Below are 24,626 nucleotides of genomic sequence, written 5' to 3'. Positions count from 1 at the left end.
GCAGATCCCCCTGTCTTAAGCCCCTTGTTGCTTTGAAATATCCTTCCGGTTTTCCGTTTATCAAGACCGAGTAACTGGGGCTTGAAATACATCTATATACCCAATTAATCCATTGTCTATTAAAGCCGAAGGCTTTCATAAAACTACATATGAAATAACAGTCTACTTTATCATATGCTTTCTTAATATCAAGTTTTATTAACATATTTGGTTGTCTTTGGTTTTGTATGGAATGAATAACCTCTTGTACAATAATTATCCCATCCAGGATTGATCTGTTATGAACAAATCCTATCTGTTCTTCAGAGATGATAACTGGTATGAGCTTTTTTAATCTATTAGCCATGATTTTAGTTAATAATTTATATGTCATGTTGCATAAGGATATGGGTCTGAATTCTTCCCATTTTGAGGGATTTTCTTTTTTTGGTATAAGTGCTAAGAATGTGCTGTTTATCTCCTTCGAAAAATTGCTTGCATTTCTAGGTACTTCTAAGGCATCTGACACTTCGTCACCTATAATATGCCAGCATTTCTGATAAAAGCCAATAGGGTATCCATCTGGTCCAGGGGCCTTGTCCCCTGAAAATTGAAATAGAGCCTATTTTACTTCTTCCTTGGTGATTTTAGCATTAAGCATCTTATTATCCTCTTCTGATAATATTTTAGGAATGTTTTTAATCAAATCCTGATTGTGTGGGAGATCCGAGTATTCCCAATTATTCAACACGTTTCTAAAGTATTGGGTTACATCCTTCACAATCATCTTTTGATCTATGATAATCTGGTTTTCCTCATTGGTTATTTGTGAGATCCTATTTTTGGCTCTCCTCACCTTAACACTATTATGAAAAAACTTAGTATTTTTATCTCCATCACTCAACCAAACTTCTCTGGATTTTTGTTTCCAGAAAATTTCTTCCTTGGCTAGAGTGTCCTCATACTCACCCAGGAGCCTTTTCTCTGTTTCGTATAAGACTTGATCCATCCCATGTCGAATTACTTCTGTGTTTACATTCTCCAATTCTTTTTAGATTCGTAATTTTTCCTCAAAGATGTTCTTAAATCTTTCCTTGTTCCAGTCTAGTAATTTATGCTTAATTTCTTTTAGTTTTGAATTTAAACAGAACATTTTGGAACCTTGAAAATTACTTTTTGTCCACCATTTTTGTATGTTGGGAAAAAAATCCTCATGCTTAAACCACATGAGTTCAAACTTGAATGGTCTCCCACAGGTTCTCAGTTCTCCCATCAGTTCCAGCATAACTGGAAAGTGATCGGATCCTAACCATGGTAGAACAGAGGCTTTCATCTCGGTTTGGAAAGAAGTTAGGTCCCCTTTGAAGAAGAACCTGTCCAATATTTCAGAGATGTTAGAGAAACCCGATCTCCTGTTATTCCATGTGTGTGAATCTTTGCCAGTTTTTATTTCTAAAAGGTAATTATTATTAATCCATTCCATAAAATCTTTTTGAGGTTACCTTATGATTTTTGATCCTCCACGTTTTTCTGATTAGCGGAGAATGGTGTTGAAATCTCCACCTATAATGTAGTGTGGAGCCGTTTGATTTGTTAAGAATTGACCAATTTCTAGCCAAACTGACTTTTTCTTCTCTGTAGTAATCAGGCCATAGATATTTATGATGATAAATTTTGTCTCTATTAAGTGCTTTAATTTTACCCGCCATCCAGTGTTGCATCTTGATATATCCTATATAATTTATTGTGTTTTTCTTCCATAGTAATGCCAATCCACCTGATGTCCCAATGGATTCTGTTGCCTCTATCTGCCATTGGTAGAGGTTCTTACAGAATTTGGACATATCTTCCTTGTTTAGTTTAGTTTCTTGCATCATGACTATATCCATATCAGATCTTTTTAAGCTATGCTTAATCAAGCGCTACTTACTAGGGGCGCCTAGGCCCCTTACATTCCATGTCAATATTTTTATACCAGCTTGGGGGCTGGCGGGCTCTTTCCTGGGCAAAATAGGGTTTTTATTTTGGTCTGCCCCTCCGCCTGCCCATCCAATTTCATTTTGTCTAAAAAAGACTTTCGACCTCTCTTATTGTTGTCGGGTTTGCCACAATTTGGGTTCTCTTTGTTTCCTTCTATCAACATTATACCCATGTTGGGTGTGTCCTCGAGATTGACATTTGATTCCCAGTTTCTTTCCTCCTCCTGCATGTTAATTAATTCCTTGATTATAAAGTTTCTTTCTTCTAATTCATTCATCCCTTTGACCACCAGAGAGGGGTTATCCATGTATTGAGTCTCAAGAACCACTTCTTCTTGTTTGTTCATATTAACCATTTCATGAGGCATATCTGCAATGTGATCATAGTCTTTTGAGGGGATGTTATTTTCTGCTATCTTGGCTTCCTGAAACATTTCGTCTACTATTTCTTTTGCAAATTTTCCCATTAGATTGTCAATGACATCTCCCAATTCTTTTTGGATTTTGCCCTCATCCGATGTTGTATGGGTCTCGTTGTTATTAGCAAGTTTGGGTGTATTATTTCTAATCTGGGTGTTAGGTGGCGACCCCTGTTTATCCCCAATCTGTGAATCCATAATGATAAAGCCGCCAATGTCATTGTTGAATTGGATGTTAACCTTGTTAGTTGGTTTCATCAGGTTCCCTGTATTTCTATTCTGGGTCTTTCTAACATTAGGGTTTAAACCGCATATCTCCTCCGCAATCTCACCATTAAACCATTTGGGAATTAAGTTATAATTCCCATCCATCGTGTTGATGGATATATTCCTTAAGTAATCGGTGCTTCTTTCTACATCTATTAGTATTTTAAGGTCGGATTTGTTCGACCAGTTTTTTTCTAGGGCAACGAATTTACCTATGCTGTTGCCAATGTCAATAAGAAACTTGACATGCATCAGTTCCACGGGTAGACTATGAATAATTATCCATCTAGACTCTGTGCTAAATTCATGTCTATTCGGGTCGAATTTAGGTTTCCAATCAAGAAATTTAAAATTCATTTCTTTGTAAAACACCTGTTCACCCTCTAGTAATCTAGATTTTAACGATTCCTTAACACATTCAATGAAGATGAAATTATTGGTTAGAGATATTATACTTACCTGGCCGTGGAACGTTTCTCTCCACCAATTCGCTATTTCTGATGAGGATTGCCCACTGCCTTCCCATTTTGCAAATAATCCGTGCTTAACTCCGTGGCGGCATTTGGGGCTGAGATTTGGATGGGCTCCGACCTAGGGTTTTTTGAATTTGTGGATATCTGTTTTCTAACAGGGATTTTTGGCTCCTTCCATGTTTTTTGCATTACATTAGTGTTATTAATATTGGTATGATGTGTGGGTTTTCTGAATCTGGATGGTTTTATTAAACCCTCTGCCTGGATTCTTCGAGGTTCAGGTTGAGACCATTTTGGTTCTGCCTTGAACCTAATGGCACCCTGTTTGCTTTGGTAGCAAAGGAAGGAATTTGTGCGGTAATGGGGACTGCCCAAATATGAGCTATGTCCAATGTAGCCCTAGCCATGTTTTTTTCCGCATTAATGGTTCTCTTGCTTCGAACCACTTGCCATGGTTGGTCCTGCAGAGGGGGAGCCCTTCCAGATGTCGTCGGAACCCCACTATCATGCATTTTGCTGTCTCTGTTTCGAAAATTCGCACTATCAAGGATTTGCAGAGCCATCTTTGATCAACGACACTTCAAATTATTAATAAAGTGAAAAATATTAATATTAATGTTTTATTCTATAATAATTATTATAATTTAATTTTTAATTTTTAGAAATTATATTATTTATTTTAATTGTAATAAATTAAAGATTATTTAAAGATTTTAACAACTCACATTTAATTGTAATACACTAATGATTCTTTAAAAATTCTTATAATTCCTATTTTTAGATCAATACTATTTATAATAAATAATTCTAAAATTTAATTTTAAAAAAAATAAAAAAAATTAGAAGAAGCTTAAAAAAATAACAAAGTATCACACCATCTCTACTTTACAAAATATGCGAGAACACTTCAATTGTCACCTTGTGGCTTCTATAGTTTTTTAAAAAACATTTATAGGAGTCTTTTAACGGAAAAATGCATAAATACGGCCAATAAAATTAGCTGCTGGAATCACTAACAGTTATATATTTCACATAACTGGCAATAAGAAGAGCAGAAGGGGTCTGATACGGACGGGGACGAGGAGAAAAGATGAACAAGAACAGGAAGGGCATGGAGGTTGAAGAAGACGAAGAAGGGGAGGAAGAAGGTGGAGGAAAAGAGTTAGAGGCATGGGAGAGAGCTTATGCAGATGACAGATCTTGGGAGGCGCTGCAGGAGGACGAATCAGGCATTCTCCATCTGGACAAAAAACATCAGCAACTGCAACAGCGCCAGTACAGACGTCGCCTGCAAGCTGTTGTGGCCTCCCATATTCAACGCGGACTGATTCGTTACCTTTACATTATACTTGATTTCTCTCGGGTATTCCCTTATTCTATCGTCTTTTTCTTTCCAGTTACAGTATCGGGTATTCTTCGTATGTTCAGTCGATTGTTTGGGTTGAATGCCTCCATCATACTTAAACTCAGAAATTCATTTTTTGAATTAAATGTTAAAGGAACAGACTTTTCTATCACGTGGGTTGTGCGATGAAACCCGAGAAGCTTATTGGCTACCCTCCACATTTAGTACCCTTGTTAATACGTTGCTTTGGGTGCTTTATTTGGTGTAGCTAACGTTGAATCCTAAATTAGAAGTCCGCATTTTTAGATGTGGTTCACTGGTTTGTATGTGGAAACATATGAGAAAATGATCTGATATTGTCAACATTTAATGTCCTTTTCCTTCCCATTTTATGCCACCTGAAAACCCTAAACCTTGAACCTAAATTTACACTTCTTGCAAATGTTTGAGCCCTAGGCGTTTTTCCTGATGTGTAGGAAAGGTGAAGATTATTAGTTAGTGTCTGGATTCCTTACCATTTTCTTCTTATTTTGTGTTGATTCATTCATTGGGAAATTGGAATCAAACCCTTGACGTTAAAACCATAATCCTTAAAGCCAAATATGCATTTCATGCAAATTTAAATTGTAAAGTGGATTTTGCAAGGAGACAATGAGAAAACTATTGGGTGTTTTCCACGGCCAATGCCTTTGTTCTTCCATTTTATGTTCCTTAATTATTGGGAGAAATCAGGATATTGAAAATCCATATACACATTCTTTGTGAATGTTAAGGCACTACCATTTTTGTGAAATGAGATAATTATTGGGTATTTTATGCCCCTTTTTTGGCTATTTCACGATGATTCATTTTTGAGGGTATTTTATGACCTGAAAAACTTTGTTGTCTTCATACTTCCATTGTAACTTTGTTGTCATCATACTTCCTTTGTTCAAGATGTTTGGGATGGACAGAAGGTATACTCTTATAAACTCCATGCCAAATACATACTCTTCATTGTGCTTTCATCTTTGTTACTTAAAGTGCATTCTACACCAATGTAAAGTGGATATAGAAGAGATTGGTGCCTATTTGTTTTGACACTGTGGATTTCCCTTTAAGTTTAAATGTTTCTTGTTGGTTTGTTAGTTTTGTGAATTCAAGATGCGAATGTTGTTATTTCTGTAGTTGTTCAGACTAAAATATGTTTTTTCTTTAGGTCACTTGCTTTAGTATCTGCGTTGTTTGTAGCATTTTTAAATCTTACCATGCTATTATCGATTATGTTGTACAATTAGTCTGGCTGTTATGATAAATGATTTATTCTAGAGGTGCTCTGGTAATTGTTCCAATCACTTGGAGAAATAGAACACATCTATATTTTAAGTAACATCGTTTATTTGGAGTTGGTTTCTATGGCAAGTTTGTCGATAATGTTTGCCAAATGCTGTTAGGAGTTAAGATCATTGTCTTTAAAGGAGAGGTTGAGGCCCAAGAACCTTCAAAACAATAGATGAATGGAAAATGATCATTAGTTTCTAAAGGAGAGTAATCCTTTTACAAAATGGTATGGCCTAAGAATCTTAAAAACTTCAGTTCTTTAGATGACCGACTGGCATGATCTTTCCTTTCCCACAGTATATATCAACGTTATATTTAAGAGAGATTTTGTTTTGAGAGATTTTGATGATATATGATAACCAATATGAGAAGTAAGTAGAACATAAATACCAAGTCCTTCACTACCTTGATGCTCAGCTAGAACTTGTATGCTGCTATTAAATGTTATACTTTATCCTTTGATGCATAATTTTTAATTCTCAAACGTTAAATTATTTTATTATTGATTGTTTATCCATATAAAGCAACATTTTTACTTCCACAATTGTAAGGAATGTACCATGTATACCATAGTTCTGAAACTCGACGAGTACTTGCCAGAACTTGTGTTTTTTTTTGGCAGACAACTTACTCACCTGCAACTAATGAGTGAAGTCTGTCAGAAAACTAGTAAGTATTTGGTAAGCCAAAATTTGCTCAGATTTGGCAATATTTTGCATGAAAATTTACAGTCAAAATATGAAACAGAAACCCTTGTTAAAACTCTCATTTTTGTCTTCAATGATTATGATCTCAGCAGCATGAATTGTTTGTTAACTGTTTGAAAATATTTTTCCATAGTTGGTTAAAGTGATAAAATTATGAAAAACAACATCACGAACATCCCTTTGGTCATTGAAATTTGGGCCATCACCACATGCAACTGAGTTCTATAAAGCAAAAAAAAATCATTTTGGGCTGTGCTGGATTGAAAAAAAGAGTTTATTTTGAATTTTCCCTTCATTTGGCTTGAAATAACATAAGTTAGCAATTTTTGCCCTACGTTAATGAATCTTTCAGCATTTTTTAGTTTCTTAATTATATCCCAAGTTTGAATGTCATTTATGCTTTTGGTTTGCTGAGTCAAATGTTTCTGAATTATGCTTCTATGATCAAAATTGACTTCTGTGTTCTCCAAATTCATTATTGTGCATTTCACACATTCTTTAACTTTATTTTGTGTGACTATGCTGCTTACTGTTTCTTATTTATTGGTTGCCTTATTAATTAATGATAAATATAGTTTTCTATGGAGGTGTCAGATGAGGATACTTTTCATCCAAATGTTTTGTGAAAAGTCTGATCACATTGAATCATCATTTAGGTATCATGCATGAAATAATCAAATAAAGATTGGCAAGTGATTCCACACTAGCGCTGGATTGATGTCACTAAATTAGCATTAATCATGTAGTCATACTCTGTATTAGTCATAGTGATTTCTTTGGGACCGCAGGTAGGTGATCACATGCTAAAGCTGGTGACATTCTGGTGTATGTTCCACATAGGCAGCAGGAGAAAAGGATTTCAAACCAAACCGTATGGTGGTGGTTACAAATTGTGTTGAGGCTTTTGTGAGAGAATTCTTTGACCAGAATCCACTTAGTCATCTGGGTATTATAATAATAAGAAATGGAATTGCGCATCGCTTAACAGATCTCAGTGGCAGCCCAGAATCACATATAAAGGCTTTGGCCAATAATCTGGAGTGTTCAGGTGATTCCTCTCTGCAGAACGCTTTGGATCTTGCTCATGGTTATCTGACCCAAATTCCATCTTATGGTCATCGGGAAGTTCTAATCTTGTACTCTGCTCTAAGCACTTGTGATCCCGGGGATGTTATGGACACTATAAGGAAATGCAAGGATGCAAAAATGCGTTGCTCAGTAGTTGGATTGTCTGCTGAAATTTATATATGTAAACATCTCTGTGAAGAGACAGGAGGAGTCTATTCTGTTGCATTAGATGAGGTGAGCTTAACTGTGTAGTAACTTTAGAACAACAAATTTATTGGATACTCTGCTTATTTTTGTTCTGACTTCATCATGCCATTTTTCAGTCACATTTCAAGGACCTTTTGCTGGAGCATGCCCCTCCGCCACCAGCCATAGCAGAGTTTGCAGTTGCCAGCCTTGTTAAGATGGGTTTTCCTCAGAGAGGTGCAGAAGGGGTTATTTCTATTTGTGCTTGTCATAAAGAAGTGAAGATAGGTGGAGGCTACACATGTCCTAGGTGCAAAGCACGTGTTTGTGAACTTCCAACTGAGTGTCATATCTGTGGTTTGACTCTTGTATCTTCTCCCCACTTAGCAAGATCATACCATCATCTTTTTCCAGTTGCACCTTTTGAAGAAGTAATTGGTAGGACAGCCCCAAATCAGAGGCTTCCAAGGACTTGCTTTGGTTGCCAACAGTTTCTTCCGAATCCAGGTTAGCTGTTTGATAAGTTAATTTATTTGATGCTGAAAATTGTCGGGCCTTTTCTGTTAATATTTAGTGTTGATTTTTACTTTTCAATCTTTTTCTCTTCCCATTTCTATTTAGTGACCAGTAAAAATAAGGAAGAAATTGGAAATTCATGGTGTAATTCAACAATAACCGGCTTCATGCATACCATCACCGGCAGTAGCTGATTTCTAGCCTTAAATACAAGTTTGTTCACAATTGGCAATTTAGTCTGTGACTTAATTATCAACTGTGAGAAAATACTAATGCATTAAATAAATGTTTGATAGATACAAATGCATTAAATGAGTATAGTACAATCACAACATCCTAAAGTGTAAATTGATGCCCACTGATGTCTTAACCTGGACATCATATATATCCTAAAGGGTAAAACCATAAATTTAAAATTATGAATAAATTTGTAGTTGAATATAGGTCCATGAAGATTGAGTTGAAACTGTGCATTTGAATCCCAATAAATCATCAAATAATTTGAGACACTGTGAAAACACCATTCATAAGAAAATTTGTAGTTGTTTCAAGTTTCAATGTTATTACGATGACGCTTTGAAGATTTATTTGTCATGCTTTTTTCCATGTCTTAGTTGCTGACATATTCACTTGGGTTTTTCATTTGGTCTCATCTATTGGGGTACGCCATTCCCAGTATTTACCCAATTTCAACTCTATGATATCTCTTCCGATTTGATTCTGGGGCTCTGTCTTGAAATTCCCCATATTATATCCTAAAGAACGTTTCTACCATAGGCATTTTAATTCCATTTTTGGCAGATTTTATGTGAAGTTCTGTTGCATTAATCATCTGTCAAGTCAAGTATATCAATCACTATAAAGCTCCCCCAATACAGACAAGAGACCATGATATAAGTGGTTTTAAATGTGGTTACACAGAGAAAAGATTGAGACAAATCGTTTGCTAATGTGCATGCACTTAATTATTTTTTTTCAGAAAATGGAAAGCTGCAGTTTTGATGTGGAATGGATAAGCCGGAGAATGAAGTTTACATCATTCTGGTAGAGCATCACTCCAGTAACATGCTCAAATAATGCAGTTTAATCAGTCAGGTCATTGCACTCTCTAACCATTGTAACCATACCAGCAACACAACATAATCATGGTGCTATATATCCATCCTCAGGATGACATTGGCATCCTGTCAACAGGTCAATCACTGCAGTAACATGCAAAATTTAATGCAATTTAATCAGTGAGAGTTGACCAGATACATATTCACTAAGGCTGACTCTAGCTCCCAAGTCATGTGCAGCATTGTAACCATGCCAATGACACACATTAATCATGGTGCTGTATTTTCATCCTCAGGATGACATTTGCATCCCCTCAACAGGTCAAATACAGGGGACTAGAAACTCTTCTAAAATCTCTTCCTGTGTATTGCATCGTCTCTTTGTTGAGACAATCCAAAGGACAAGCAACATCAAATATGAAATGTGCATCATGAAATACCTGCAGTTTTTAAGCAATTGAAATCATCAGTGCTTGTAGTCCTCTGAATGGGTAACTGGTTGCTTGAGTTATCATGTCTATAAGAGATGGTACTTCATATAAGGCAGCCATCTTGTTGGTCATCGACTCTTTATCTGCAGATTTTAATCCCGACCGTTGCTCTGCCCACATCATTCACCCTGGCTTGCACTGTAAATCAAATGTGAGTCAAGGGAGAAATGTTAAAATTTAGTGTGGAAACTGCATGTTAAAATGTGAGTCAAGGGTCAGGAGCAAAATTCACATTTTAGGACAAAATCTTCACATTTTGTGAACACAACTTGCTCAAATGCATGCCTAAGGATGTTTCTAATCTCAATCAATACTAGGCTTGATGCAAAATTGGAGCAAAAAAGAGGTTTTAAGGATTTCACTCTGGATCCTTTGGAAGGGTCAGGAGCGAAATTCTTCCTTAGGCTCAAATTCTATCATTTCTTTACTCCAAAATGCCTCCCAAGACAAGCACACGCTAGCCCTCTCTCCACCAAGGCTTGGGAATCCATCTCTTAATCTCAATCATGGGCAAACTAGGTGATTTTGGGAATTTCGCTCTTGACCCTTTGGAAGGGTTAGGAACGAAATTCTTGATTTGCTTGTTTTCCTTTATCTAGTTTCATTCTTCATACCTTACATTCCTTTGACTTTCCCTTTTGGATCCCCCTTTCACGAAGACAACACTTGTTTGACCTCAAAAAGGCTTGAAAGGAGAATTTCGCTAAAAACTATGGCCAAGGATAGGACCTATAGAGAATTTCGCTCTGGACCCTTTGGAAGGGTCAGGAGTGAAATTCAGGTTTTAGCTCAATTCCTTCACATTTGGTGGTCACAAGCTATTCAAAGGCATGCCTAGGGGTATCTCCAATCTTAATTCACCTTGATCCACACTGGGCTTGACACAAAATTGAGAGGAAAAGGAGAGAATGAGAATTTCGCTCTGGACCCTTTGGAAGGGTCAGGAGCGAAATTCAAGATTTAGGCTTGATTCTTCATTTCTTTAACTCCAATCTACCTCAAAAGGCAAGAATACATCACTCCTCTTCCATCCATGCCATAGGAACCAAGGTTTGGACCTCATCTAAAGAGAATAGGTGTTTTCAAGAATTTCGCTTTGGACCCTTTGGAAGGGTTAGGAGCGAAATTCAAGATTTAGGACAAAATCCTTCACTCCTTCACTTCTAATCACTTCCTAAGGCAAAAAAACATGTCAATCCACTTCCAATATGCCCAAGGAACTAAAATGTTGGTCCAAACAAGGAAGAAAATGAGGTTTATGGAGAATTTCGCTTTGGACCCTTTGGAAGGGTCAGGAGCGAAATTCCCAATCTTGGACAAAATCCTCACTTTTCAATGCTTTCATTCACTTCCTAAGGCAAGAACATGTCCATTTACCCCCACTATGTCCAAGGAACAGGGCTTTTAGTCTAAACAAGGAAGAAAATGAGGTTTATGGAGAATTTCGCTCTGGACCCTTTGAAAGGGTTAGGAGCGAAATTTCCATCTAGGTTGATTTTCACCATTTCATCACCTCAAACCTTCTTTCAAAGGCTATAACACCTCAAGGTCACTCCAACCATGCCTTGGAAGTCCAAAACTTGGCCATGACAAGGAAGAAAATGAAGGTTATGTGAATTTCGCTCTGGACCCTTTGGAAGGGTCAGGAGCAAAATTCTTACTTGGGCTCATTTCTCACCTTTTTCCTCCCTTCTTTGGCTTGGATATAACTTCTTAGGCCTCCTTCCATCATGATCAAGTGAATTTGCTCCTCGAGTTGGCACCTAGTTCAAGATTTTGTGAAGAGATAAGAGTCTTACAAGAATTTTGCTTTAGACCCTTTGGAAGGGTCAAGAGTGAAATTTGCATTTTGGGTTGAAATCTGACTCCATTTCCCACATTTCTTCATTTAAACAAGTGAATTGCCTTCAATAATACCTGGCACATGGATTAGCTCATGGCTATGGGCAATGTAGAGTGTCTTATAGAGGAATTCGCTCTGGACACTTTGGAAGGGTCAGGAGCGAAATTCCTATTCTAGGCTCAATTCACCTTCAAACTGACTTGACTTTGTCTTAGACTTGATCCTAGATCCCTTTCCTTCCATATCCTTGCAAATTTGCTCAACCATTCAATGATTTAGGTGAAGAATTTCCATTCAATGATTTAGGTGAAGAATTTAGGTCCTTTGTGAAATTTCGCTCTGGACCCTTTGGAAGGGTCAGGAGCGAAATTTGACATTTTAGCCTCTCCGTCAGGATTCATATATGGATTATAACATTTAAGTACTTATACTTTAAGTTATATTCCATATATACTGTCAGGATGTTTGAGAGTGGTTTTGGACCTCCTGGAGTTATAACGCAAAATCTAGTTTTTGGAGGATTTTTCAATTTTCCAGAGTCAAATTTCAGGATCAAGATGACATTCTAGACTTAGCCAAATTTTAGGACAGTTGAGGATCAGGATAACATTCCAGACTTCTCAAGGCGAATTCGCTCTGCCCTTGATGTAAGGGATGGGACCTAGGAGGACATTATGCATTCAACCAAGGTTTGATTTAGCAACTTGAAGTGCAACCAGATAGTACACAAAAAACAACCTAGGAATGATCTAAATTACCCCCAATCACCCAATTGACCTGACCTGTTGAGTAGATCCACCTGACTCAAGCAGAGCTTGCTATCCTAATGAGCCCCATGGCGACCCTTCAAATGCAAAAGGTCAATAGACAAGAACCTAGAAGACCAAGAAAACTAACCCTAGAAAGCAAAAGGTAGGGGTCCCCATTTGCAATGGGGCGATGTGTGAATACGTCACAACAATACTCATGCGAACTTCATTCATTTGTGGATTCAACACATGGTAGACAAACTAGCGCTTGAGGAAGGAGTTCGATATCTTCAGCATATTGGCATATTGCTTCAGATCAATACCTATTAAGGAGATATTATTTTAGTTGTAAATTCATGCCTAGTGAGGTGCCTTCACTTTATCATTGTATCGGCCTTGAGATTGGCCAAGTTGTAAATGCAAATTTTCTGTATTATTCAATAATATAAGAGATACTATTGGCTGGGTTTTTTCTCCCTCAAGGAGGTTTTTTACCAGGGTATTTGCTGTGTTCAAGTGTTTATTATTTTGTACTTCTGCTTATTTCACTTCTGATCCTATACTCAACAGCTGGAGATTGTGTAATGTCCCCACTTTGAAATAGAATCTAATAATAAAATTAAAATATCAAAAATTACAATTAAGATTGTGTAAAAGAATATAATTAAATATAATTAAGATTTAATTAAGTTAATGAATGGTCAAAAGACAAAATGAAAAGTTGCAACTCCCTCAAACATGAGATATAAAAGGGATAAGAGAACCTCATTTGAGGGGGGGATAATTTGGGAATCAGAAGTGCAGATCTGATTGTGAAAGGTGTGTCCCTTTCTAAGGGCAGAAATAATGAAGAGTTGCACTTTTTCAAAGGGTGCTAATGGTGAAAGGGTATGTCTCTTGCCAAAGGGCATACATGATGAAGAGGTGTAACCTCTGTCTCACATTGAGAGATATAAATGAAAGGAATCAAAAGCCTCCAATGACAGAACCATCGCTGCTCCAGTTGATCAAGGAGAAAAGCAACGGAATCATGAAGTGTGAGGTGTTGCCTTGTCTGGAGGAAGTTCCTCCCTTGGCCTTTTCTTCCTTTCCCTGGAACCCCGAGGTTCCGAGGTTCTTTCCCTTTGCATTCTCTCGCTTTTCCTTCTCCGGAACCCCAAGGTTTCGAAGTTCCTTCCCTTTGCTGCCTCTCCTTTCTTTTCCCAGAACTCCGGAACCTCTACCTCGAGGTTTCGAAGTTCCTCTCCTTATTTCCCTTTCTCCTTCCCTTCCCTGGAACTCCGGAACCTCAAGGTTCTAAAGTCCCTTTGTGCAGTTTCTTCCCTTGCCTTCTCCAGAACTTCGGAACCCCAAGGTTCCGAAGTTCCTTCCCTTCTTGCCTTTTCTCTCTAATTCCTCGGAACTCCGGAACCCCGAGGTTTTGAAGTTCCTTCCTTAGCCCCTTTTTTCAGTCCTCCGGAACTCCGGAATCCTGAGGTTTCGAAGTTCTCTGCTGCGTCTCTTTTTTCTTCCTTGGAACTCCGGAACCTCGAGGTTCCGAAGTTCCTTCCTTGTCTTTCCCACTTCGGGAGCCCGAGCTTCCGAAGTCCTCGGGCTTCTTTCCGACTGGCGACACTTCCGGATGGCGTGATCGACACTAAAGGCTTTAAATGCTTCGATAGTTTTGGTGACTTAGTGCATTTAATGTTTTTGGCAGGATTTCCATCAAGGGAGGTACGGGGCCATGTTTGTTGTGGTGGCTTGTGTCATGCCTGCATACTCTGACTTTGGAAGGTCAGTCAATCCACCTTCTCAGGGTTGCCTTTTGTGGGTATGGCTAGGTTGCTTGCAAGTACTGAGGTCAAGTGCATGCACTTCCCTGCACTCCTAGACTGACATGCAGGGGTCATCATCACTCTTGTAACCATTTTTCTATATAAGGCTTTTAAGCCTCATTGTAAAGGGTTCTCTCCCTATTGCCTTGAGCTTTCCCATGCTCTTTCTCTTCTCTTGAAGACTTGTAATTATTTTTGCATTTCTGTAACTGTAAGTTTGGCCTTCGGCCTTCGAATGAATTGAATAACATTCTTGCCTTCCTTCAACTTATGCATGCTGTGAATGTTTCCTTACCTTCATCATAAGTGTATGTTTTGTGGCTCTTCTCTCCATATATGCTGTGTTAACTTGTTTTTTCTGAGTGTGACTTGTGGGAATCCTTCTCCCCTCTTGACACTTAGCAAATTCTAACCTCCATACATGCGTTTGGGTCACTCATGCAACTGAAGTTTGTGCATCTCTTGGGTATTTCAGTTGATTTCTCGTGCCATTTCGGGTGGGGAGAGGAACAATCTCTTATCTTGGTGCATCACCTCCTTTCATTTTAAGCATTTCTCTCTTCCCTTTTCCTCTGCAAGCTGTTAGGATAGGTTTAGAAGTAAGATTTGAAGTGTTGAGTTGGTTCAACACCTGCACTTGGATTGAGAAGGAAGCTGGCCTTCTCTGGAGATTCAACCCCCTTGCGCAAGGTCCCATACTTCGGGGTTGTTTCCATGTTTCACAAGGTTGCTGAGTTGATAGCTCAGCAAGGGTGCAAGCTTTTGTGATAACAGTTACAGGCAGTAAAATCCTTGTTCTTGGTGGTATGCATGGGTATTATGGAAAAGAAAGGAAGAAGCATACACAGTAGAAATTATCAAATCACAGGATAAATATAAATAACAACCTTAAGATAAAGGAGAAGCATCTTCAATAATCAGCAAACTGGAGGAGTCAAGAACAGCAGAACACCAAGACATAAATATACAACAGACTGCTACATTAGGCAAACTGTGAGAAATTAGAAATATAAAGGACCAGCTAGGATTACAACCATATTATCAGTTAATGCAGATCTGGTATGATCTTCCCTATTCATGACTTTATAGCATAATAGACTATAATTGCAGATCGAATGTCTATTAAGATTATAGAATACCTTGTGGCCAATTATATTGGGCATATCATTCTTGGCAATAAACAATGTAATAAGAATCTATTTATAATTACATAATTATGAATTATGTACATAATTCTTATTATATCTGGCATAAGGAACAATCAGTGATGGACAATTATATATATTGAGCAAACTACCATGATATTAATATAAGGAAGTACAAGGAGGGAGAACGGTGATGAGGTCCTCCTCTAGGTAGACCACCTCATGGTAGTTGACCGATGGTCACATGAGGCCAAGGGGGTGTAGATGGAGTCCACCGCTCTTGGACTTAAGAGGGGAAGGACGTTTAGGACACCCTATTGTATCTTTCCATACACTATCATGGTTGATTATTGAATTAAGGGAATTCTAACCACACGAGAAGGATACCTCACTCGGTAGACCACCTCAGGGTAGTTGACCGATGGTCCCATGAGGCTGAGGGGGCTCTGGCTTTCACTCCGCTCCTGGGCCTAGGGTAGAGGGTCTCTTGGACACCTTATTGTTCCTCCTTACTCCCACTTTCTTATGGTTGAGTTTCGAGAATTTATGCTTAATTATCTTTCTTAGAAGATTCATATTATTAATTATATATATTTCAATGGTTTCCCAACCTATTGCAGGATCTCAATCAGGTATTCATCTTGTTCCATTTATTGTTTTACGTGGAAATGGTGATTTAGGGCAAAAATTAGGGTTTTTACTAAAAAAGGGACATTGCAGATTGTTGGAATAAAGATCCTCCCACGGTTGTGCCGAAAGTGTCCAAGTGCTCAAGTCCTTGGGAGGGCAAGCAAGGAAATTATACTCAAGGAGCACCAACAATCAAACCATGCTGGAGATTATTGGAATAAAGGTCCTCCTACTCATCATAGGTTGTGCTGAGAGTGACAGATGCTAAAGTCCCCGGGAGGGAAAGTAAGGTCTGCCACTTTGTTTAGGTGACACCCATCTTTACTTGATCTTTGAATTGTTTAATGTAAGATGATCGATATTAATGTCAAAATTCCTAAATCCTTGATTGAATGTCTAGATCTGTGGGGGGCCAGCAATAATTTTGCAAAATGACTGCCTTAGCGAGAAGATCATGATGCTACAATTTATGTGCTTGGTCTGAGGCATAAAATTCCTTGTTATAAGTGCTATAATAGAGCTTTGCCTTTGAATGGTAAATGATTGGATGTTCTCATCATAGGTTGTGCTGAGAGTGACAGATGCTAAAGTCCCCGGGAGGGAAAGTAAGGTCTGCCACTTTGTTTGGGTGACACCCATCTTAACTTGATCTTTGAATTGTTTAATGTAAGATGATCGATATTAATGTCAAAATTCCTAAATCCTTGATTGAATGTCTAGATCTGTAGGGGCCAGCAATTATTTTGCAAAATGACTTCCTTAGTGAGAAGATCATGATGCTACAATTTGTGTGCTTGGTCTGAGGCATAAAATTCCTTGTCATAAGTGCTATAATAGAGCTTTGCCTTTGAATGGTAAATGATTGGATGTTCTCCATGCTTAAGAAACATTCTAAGGCATATAGAGAAGTGTCACGTCTCAAGCTCAAATGCTTGTTGCAATTTTAGTAGAGCACAAAGCCTTATTCAAATACCATTCTGTTTGAGAAACTAATGGGCTCCAGTCAATTATATCCATAATTAGTGAGCTGATGAATATGGACAACATTTGGGTAGGTGTGAATAAAATTCCCATATTAGCATTTATCTGCCAGATGACATTCTAGATATGAAATGTTAGTTGGGGCGGTCACTTAGGGAGGACCTTGACGATCTTTTTCATCTTTGTTTGGAGCTAATGTTAGTGAAGAACTGAAGTACTGCGCCGATAGGTGTATTGACTAGGTTAGGTAGCTTTTTAATGTTGTAGTGTAGACCAAGAGCATTTAGATAGAGGAAACAAATTTTTAAATGCCTCTCTATGAAGAGGCCATTTCTGTTTCTGTCTTGAACTCAATACATAGGTTGCATACTTCTCCCAATCACTGTGTTGATATTGTTGCCATGGATATAAGGTTGAGCGCTGCTATCTTTGTCTACTGTTTGGTTAAGTTCCCCAATTGAGGCCAAAAGACATGACCAAGTGCTTGTGGAGCACAAAGTTGTCTTGAAGAATGTCTTCTAAATGTCAAGGGGTTTGATGCAAATTCGCTGATAACTAAAGTCAAGTTTGAGCTTAGAGAAGTACTTGGCACGTTGGAACTGGTGCATGAGGTTGTCATTCATGGGAGTAGTCGTTCTTCACATTGATTTAGTGAGTGTAAAATGTTCCAAAACACCATTAATTGTGGGCTTATCTTGTTCACTATGATCAATGGGCTTCTATTAGAGCAGGATATCTACAAGAAATGTTGGGCTGTATCTTGTTGTATTTAAGCAATGGGTTAATTTGTTGCTCTCTCAGCACTCTTAATGTGTAGTGATATAAGAGAGCCATTTGATTATCTCAATCTCAATATAATGTTGGGTTGTGTATTGGTTTATGTGACATATTTCCTGGCACCTTTTAGTTAATTTGTGAGATTGTCGTCCTTGGGAGATGGATAGCAGTTCTTTGGTCATTTGTTTGAGAGCATAGTATTTTCTGACTGATTGCGGCTCATGATATTCCGTATTGGAAACATGATTAGCAGGAGATTCTCAAGGACCTTTGGGATGTGGGAGGACTGTTGGGAGGATGTAACTTGCCCTTTTTTATTAATTGATCAAATTGTCACTCTCTCAATACTCATTTGTGCGTAGTGCGATAATGTGGCTGATTATGAAACTGAGACTGCTCATGATATTCCGTATTGGAAACATGATTAGCAGGAGATTCTCAAGGACCTTTGGGACGTGGGAGGACTGTTGAGATGTAACTTGCCCTTTTTTATTAATTGATCAAATTGTCACTCTCTCAATACTCATTGTGCGTAGTGCAATAAGGTGGCTGATTATGAAACTGAGACTTAGGCACAACCTCAACAAATTATTGACAAAATAGTCATCGACTGTGAAGGTGAGTTGATGATTGGAAGGGTCTTGAGGTTTGCTCAGCTAAAAGGACCTAGGTTTGAGATCACAGAAATTGCTAATAAAGCATCCATTTCACTTATATAAGCACAAAATTTCTTCTCATTGTTAGATAGAAAAGTCAAATCCTTAGTGGAGCCACTCTAAAGAAATTTCATCCGTTGACTAGGATTTGGCAAGTGTTAAGGAGCTGGTAGGTTCACAGGATGAACTCTTTTTCTGAGATTAAAAACTGACTTGAGCTTCAGAGATGCAATTCACTGCTTGGAATTCACCTTTGAAGCAAGGTGTAAAGCATACTCCAAGGAAGTGATACTCAAGAATTTTATATGGATTTGATGCAAAGGGCCCCATCAGCATCTTGCAACTTCAGCTTGACAGAGGGTTGATTGAGGTGGTTGATGTGCTGATTCCTGGTGAAGATGAACTGGATGTGCGTAACTACCTATAAAAGTTGGTCTAGAGAAATAGAGAATGTGATTAGGTGCCTATCAAAGATAAAACATTGGAACCTAAGGTGATTGTGATTACAATGTTTGTGATTGAAAAACAAGGATAATAATTCAATTATATTGTAATCTCAGTGAGATGTGAAATTTGGAATTGAAGAGAGTAGACTGGAGAAGAGAATATTTATTATCTGTGCAATGGTTGCAAGATAATGTCGTTTTGTGCATGCTGTTTGAAATGCCAGTTTCATGTCAAACTGAGTACTTGGCTTACAATTAATTGGTGTCTTTATCAATGCATTTAATAATCAAATAACATAACAAAGGATGACAGTAGGTGAGGCATAAAAAATAAGTCCATTTGATGAGCTACCTGAATCTAGTTGTTCAATTGATATTAATATGATTTCTGCTATTTTATGCCTTGTTTTTGTTTGATAAAATCTTGGTCCCATAGATCACTACCGCCCATGGTGTATCTGTTGGCATTGTGTTGTCATTGATGTCAACTGGTATAGGATGGCAACCGGTATAAGACATGTATGAGCAACACTGTCATTGATGCATACCGGATGTGATGTCTTTGATATCACCTAGCTTAGCAGGTCACTGGTAAGGGGATAATGTCTTTCGGCACAATGGCCATTGGAGTCACCGGTACACAAGTTAGTGTTTCACTTGTGCTGAAGATATGGACAGGAGACCGGTATGATATCTGTAAGAAGAGGGGGAATGTTACAAAAATCACATCAACACCGGAAGTGAAGTATGTGCAGGCCACCGGCATGCTGTTGGATGTCAATTTGCAGGATTCCCACTAGATAAAGATGCAGTCACTATATGAAGAGATGACTCACAGTGAGTGTGCCCAATCGGATCATATGTGCCTGTTTGAGGATATGTCTACTTAGACAAGGAAGCCATAATGGTGCATTGCTAAATGCAGATAACAAGGATCCACTCCCACCGGTAAGTGGAGCTTAACTCCTATTATGCATGGAATGCATCATAGTTCTCGGAGATAAGATAAAATAGTTGAAGGCAAGTGATTGAAGGCTCACACCGGATGAATTGGTGAAACTCTAAGTTGCCTTAGGTGCATGAGATTAGAGATATGCACTGCATCAGCTAGGAAGACATGATGAGTTGCCAGTACAGAGAAGGAAAGATATGTCTGTAACTTTGACAAACCAATTGATAGGTGAACCGGTCTATTGATGAAGAAGGCAAGGTTGAGCAGTTGCAGACAAAGGATGTTGCCGGAATGAAGATGAAGTTTGGTGCCACCGCTGTGCATGGTATCTTACTAGTACACATGCAGAAGATACTATCGGTATAGATGTAGACTGGTAAGCTGGCAAAGTACAAATACAAAAGGCTCCCACCTGTTGATGATGTGCATGGGGCAAGTTGGCAAGTGTGCCGACCGGGTTAGGTGTTCCACCGGAAGAGAAGCAAAGTGCAAGGTTGAAGGCAGACTGGTTAGGGTATAACCGATAGGGTCTGTGAACTGGTAGATGAACCCGGTTGCGTGGTTGGTTGGTGATTGATCGGAATGAAGATGAAGTTTGGTGCCACCGCTGTGCATGGTATCTTACTAGTACACATGCAGAAGATACTACCGGTATAGATGTAGACTGGTAAGCTGGCAAAGTACAAATACAAAAGGCTCCCACCTGTTGATGATGTGCATGGGGCAAGTTGGCAAGTGTGCCGACCGGGTTAGGTGTTCCACTGGAAGAGAAGCAAAGTGCAAGGTTGAAGGCAGACCGGTTAGGGTATAACCGACAGGGTCTGTGAACTGGTAGATGAACCCGGTTGCGTGGTTGGTTGGTGATTGATCTGGACTGACACAAAAGATCTAGCAAAGGTGGATGCTGACAAAGGGGCCACGTGGAGGTGAAGTGGCATGCATGCATAGGTCGGTGAGGTAGGTGGTGACTGGTCGACATTAATGTCGATAGCGTGTTTCACGGGTCGAAGAGCTAAAGAGTGCGGCCTGAGACTGATTAGAGGACAAAGATTTGATTTGATGACTTAATGATTGAGGCCGAGTGTCCAGGTGCTGATCAGGGTAGGTGAAACTATCTGCATGACTGCCTCATAGGTGTTTGACAAGTGTAGACCGAAGAAGGTGCCGTGTTTGCCAAATAGGGCAAACGTGTCCTGAACACAGTCGGATTAACGAATTCTGATTGATCCACTACAGGTGGTCGATCTTTGGATGGAGATCTGATTGGATTTGGTCTGCTTCGGAGATGATGAAGAAACTCTAGCGAGCCAGAAGTTTGAATGCCGGTCATGGCGGGAAAACTCAAGTATAAATATGTCGACTCATGACAGAAGGATGATGATGTTGCATGCCGGGTGATGAAGGATAGTGAGTGAAAGAGTAGCAAAGAGTCAACTAGTCAGAGAGTTTGTTGAAGATCACAGTGATTGTGTGCTCAAGAGAGAACCGGTGAGAAGAGTGCAACCGACAGACTGTCATTGAGTCTGACAGTGGTGTGAACTTGTGAGCAAGTGAAGTAACCGGTAAAGGAACAAAAGAAGAGTGATTCTGCAGAGAAGAAAGAGAGAAGATCAGAGTAGGGGTTAAACCAGGAAGTAGAGTGACCGACAAGCTGTAAACCGGCAGTGTGCAGAGAGCAGAACTGGCAGAGAAGAAGCAGAGGCTGAACTGGTAAGGTTGTAGCAATGAAGAAAGATTGCAGAGGTTACAAAACTCATTTGTAACCGGGAAACTACTTTTGTATTCATCATAAGATTTTGTAATCACTGAGTTGGAGCTCGGTGCAGGGGTTGGTGCTCCTTGGGTTGGTGTCCTAAAATTAGGGGTTGGTGCCCTAAAGCAGGAGTGGTACTCCTTGGGTTGGTGCACTAAATGTTGTAACCAAGGTTTTCATTGTGAGTCTAGATTGGAGCAGTGGATTCCAACAACATTTCTCACCGAGGTTTTTTCCATCTTGGGTTTTCCTCGTACACATGGTGTTATGTGGTGTCCCTTTTTATGTGTGGTTGCATTTGTGTCATTCTCTCATCCACCGATTCACCCCCCCTCTCAGTGACATCTTGTGTTCAACAATATCAAGTTGTTTGAACCAAAGAAGCATTAATTGTTTGGGGAATTAATCGCGATTTGTTGACGATTGTTGCTTTGAACGGCCTTGAAAATCTTCTTAACTGTTTGAAATCACAATATACGAAAGGCATATCGCATGGACTGCCAGATTTTATTTGTAGAAAATCTTGGAACTTATTTTTCAGATTTTATTTATTCGATATTCAAAATGCATTCTTATTTGCTTTCATACCAATTAGTTTGTACTACCCTTTTCAAGTTGTACAAACATTTTCTAGCTACAGTTGAACATTTGTGACATGCTTTTATTGGTACATGAGCGAACCTCTGTTGGATTTGTGAGCTATGCAATCACCAGGTTTTTGCTGTTTGAGCTTGAGTTGTCCTAAAGATATTATACTAGTAGTTTGAGTTAATTGAAAGTTGAGATATATAGAAGAGTTCTGAGCATATCTATTTTCATTGAAATCTTAGTGCATGCTTGTTTGTGCCTCTCTTCGTTATCAATTGTATTTAAGGTGAATAGGAAAAGGGTTTCTGAAACTGGCATAGGAACAAAATTTGTTTGGAGAGTGGCTATCTAATTTTGTGAGAGTGGAGTTTTTGTCATTGGAGCTAGATTATTGTTCACATTTCCCTGGAGATCTGAGATACCTATCTTCTCATATAGAAATATCAGTGCATTGTTATATCTCTTTTTTAATTAAACTGGGATTAAGACAACTAATTGTCAAAGGCAGTACAAGGAAAAAATGTTTTAAATTGTCAAGGCAGTACAAGGATTAAAAAGCTAAAATCTGTCTAATTTCTGTTATATGCAACATCTCTATGTTTTACGGCATTTAGTTTTTGGTTTTGTCCTACTGAATGTATTAAGAGACCTGCTTTTCATTGCAACCATTAAGTTCATGTTTTTGTATTTTTTCACAACCATCATTATGAACTCTGCATTGTCAAGAAATAATTTTTTATGCCTTGAAGTGGTTTATTCTGATTTGTAGTGAACTGAATATGCAGGAAGTAAAGTTGGGGTGAGGCTTGCTTGCCCCAGATGCAAGAAACATTTTTGCTTTGATTGTGATATTTACATTCATGAGAGCTTACATAATTGCCCTGGCTGTGAAAGTTCACCTACAATCACATCATCATAAAGTACCTGTTGGAGAGTGGAACTTGTGATTGCTTTAGTATCACTGATGTTCTGTACTCTATATTTTATCTAACAGCCATTCTTCTGCATCAATTTTCTATTTGTTTCCTGGAATTGAGACGAAAGTAATTGGTTGATGATTCTGACGGGATATATTAATTACAAGGTGTTTAGTGGTTATTGGATGCCTCAGATTTTACACCTGGTACGTACCAGGTTTCTGAACATTAGCAGTACATTCCAGACATGCGTGATTATGGGTTTCTATAACTCAATTGGAATGTAGTTCTCTATTAGAGAGGAATTTGGAAGAGCGTTAATTACTATTAATTACGGACAACAAATCTTCATGGATAACATTTTTGTTACTTCAATGTGTTCGAAAAATGGATGGGTGCAATTTGTTTTGAAATTAGATGGCTGAGAAATGATGGCCAGTGAGGGCAACAAAATGGTCCTTTACAACAAGCCATTTACTTTTGGCCTGAATAATTAATTGGTAAGTTGTACTTTCTGAATTCAAATGGTACTCTGCAGTGTTGAGCATAGAAAAAACATAGATGTATTTTTGTGCATTTATTAAACATAACTAAAGGACTAGTCTCACTCCAGCTCGTCCCTTCCTGATGGCGACTGTGTACATCCCTAGAAGATTAGTCTCCCCTTTGTGGCTCCAACTTGACAATAATCAAGTAAATCCAAGGTAAGGCTGGTTGGACTATCATAGGACAATCTGATACCTTTTTCTGAGTTCTTTTCTATCAGTCTCAATTCATTTAAGTTCTTTTCTATCAGTCTCAATTCATTTAAGTTTTTAACGATCTATTTTGCTTAAATTTTAAATCAAAAGCTTTTATAATATTCATATGCAGAGGAATTAAAAATTGCACATCTAATGGCATGATTTGGTATATTGATGAAAATGTGTTGTGGGCATCATTGTTTCTGTTCCTGCTGGATGGGAATATGGGTATCTGTTCATCCGTCCCCACAAATGAGTTACGTGTCATATGTCAGCTACTTCTTAATGGTAATATACTTTATAATATTCAAGATAACATAGGTGTCGTAGAGACCTTACAACCTATTTAATTTATCTATAAATTGATTGTTTTCAAATTTTCTTTCACATATTATCATTCGAATCCCACTTGGATGGACAGTAAAGTATCATATTTCTGAATGAGGAAAACTGGTAAACAGTCTATGATGTCCTATTCATATCGAAGTGCATATCAGTCTTCACGCCTCTGCATGCATATTCATCACGTTTCTCCACGAGAAGAATCAGTGAACCTCTTAAAAGTTTTCAAGTTTGCAAAAATATATATTTAAAAAATAATGCAGGTATGTTTGGATCGAAGGTTCGTGCCGTAGTGCTTTTGATCTATTCATTGTGATATCAATAAAATAACATTTCGTGTTGACAGCACTATTTTATAATTTTACATTTCGCATTGATAGCACTATTTTTACGCCGAAGGCGTCTCTTTATTTAAGATGGACGACATTCATTGAGCAATCAACGGTTACAAATGCCTCTTTGCTCATGCAAGACGATTGAAA

General features: G+C 38.3%; 1 protein-coding gene across 1 annotated transcript; it reads left to right on the top strand.

Annotated features, from left to right (window-relative positions):
* Positions 1 to 4,107: 4,107 nt before the first annotated feature.
* Positions 4,108 to 23,849, top strand: LOC131077278 (general transcription factor IIH subunit 2). The gene is made up of 4 exons (XM_058014734.2): positions 4,108 to 4,480; positions 7,330 to 7,791; positions 7,881 to 8,250; positions 22,928 to 23,849. The coding sequence occupies exons 1-4, from the start codon at positions 4,208 to 4,210 to the stop codon at positions 23,059 to 23,061; spliced, it is 1,239 nt and encodes a 412-aa protein (XP_057870717.2). The 5' UTR covers positions 4,108 to 4,207; the 3' UTR covers positions 23,062 to 23,849.
* The last annotated feature ends 777 nt before the right edge of the window (positions 23,850 to 24,626 follow it).

The sequence above is a fragment of the Cryptomeria japonica genome, chromosome 8, assembly GCF_030272615.1.
Source record: "Cryptomeria japonica chromosome 8, Sugi_1.0, whole genome shotgun sequence".
Lineage (NCBI taxonomy): Eukaryota > Viridiplantae > Streptophyta > Pinopsida > Cupressales > Cupressaceae > Cryptomeria > Cryptomeria japonica.
This window is presented reverse-complemented; position numbering and strand designations above follow the sequence as displayed.

Bases quoted from the DNA above. Each gene is read 5' to 3' on its own strand.
- LOC131077278 (XM_058014734.2), top strand. From the start codon at position 4,208: ATGAACAAGAACAGGAAGGGCATGGAGGTTGAAGAAGACGAAGAAGGG. The intron at 7,792-7,880 runs GTGAGCTTAACT...GCCATTTTTCAG, and splicing joins ATTCTGTTGCATTAGATGAG to TCACATTTCAAGGACCTTTT. The intron at 8,251-22,927 runs GTTAGCTGTTTG...CTGAATATGCAG, and splicing joins ACAGTTTCTTCCGAATCCAG to GAAGTAAAGTTGGGGTGAGG.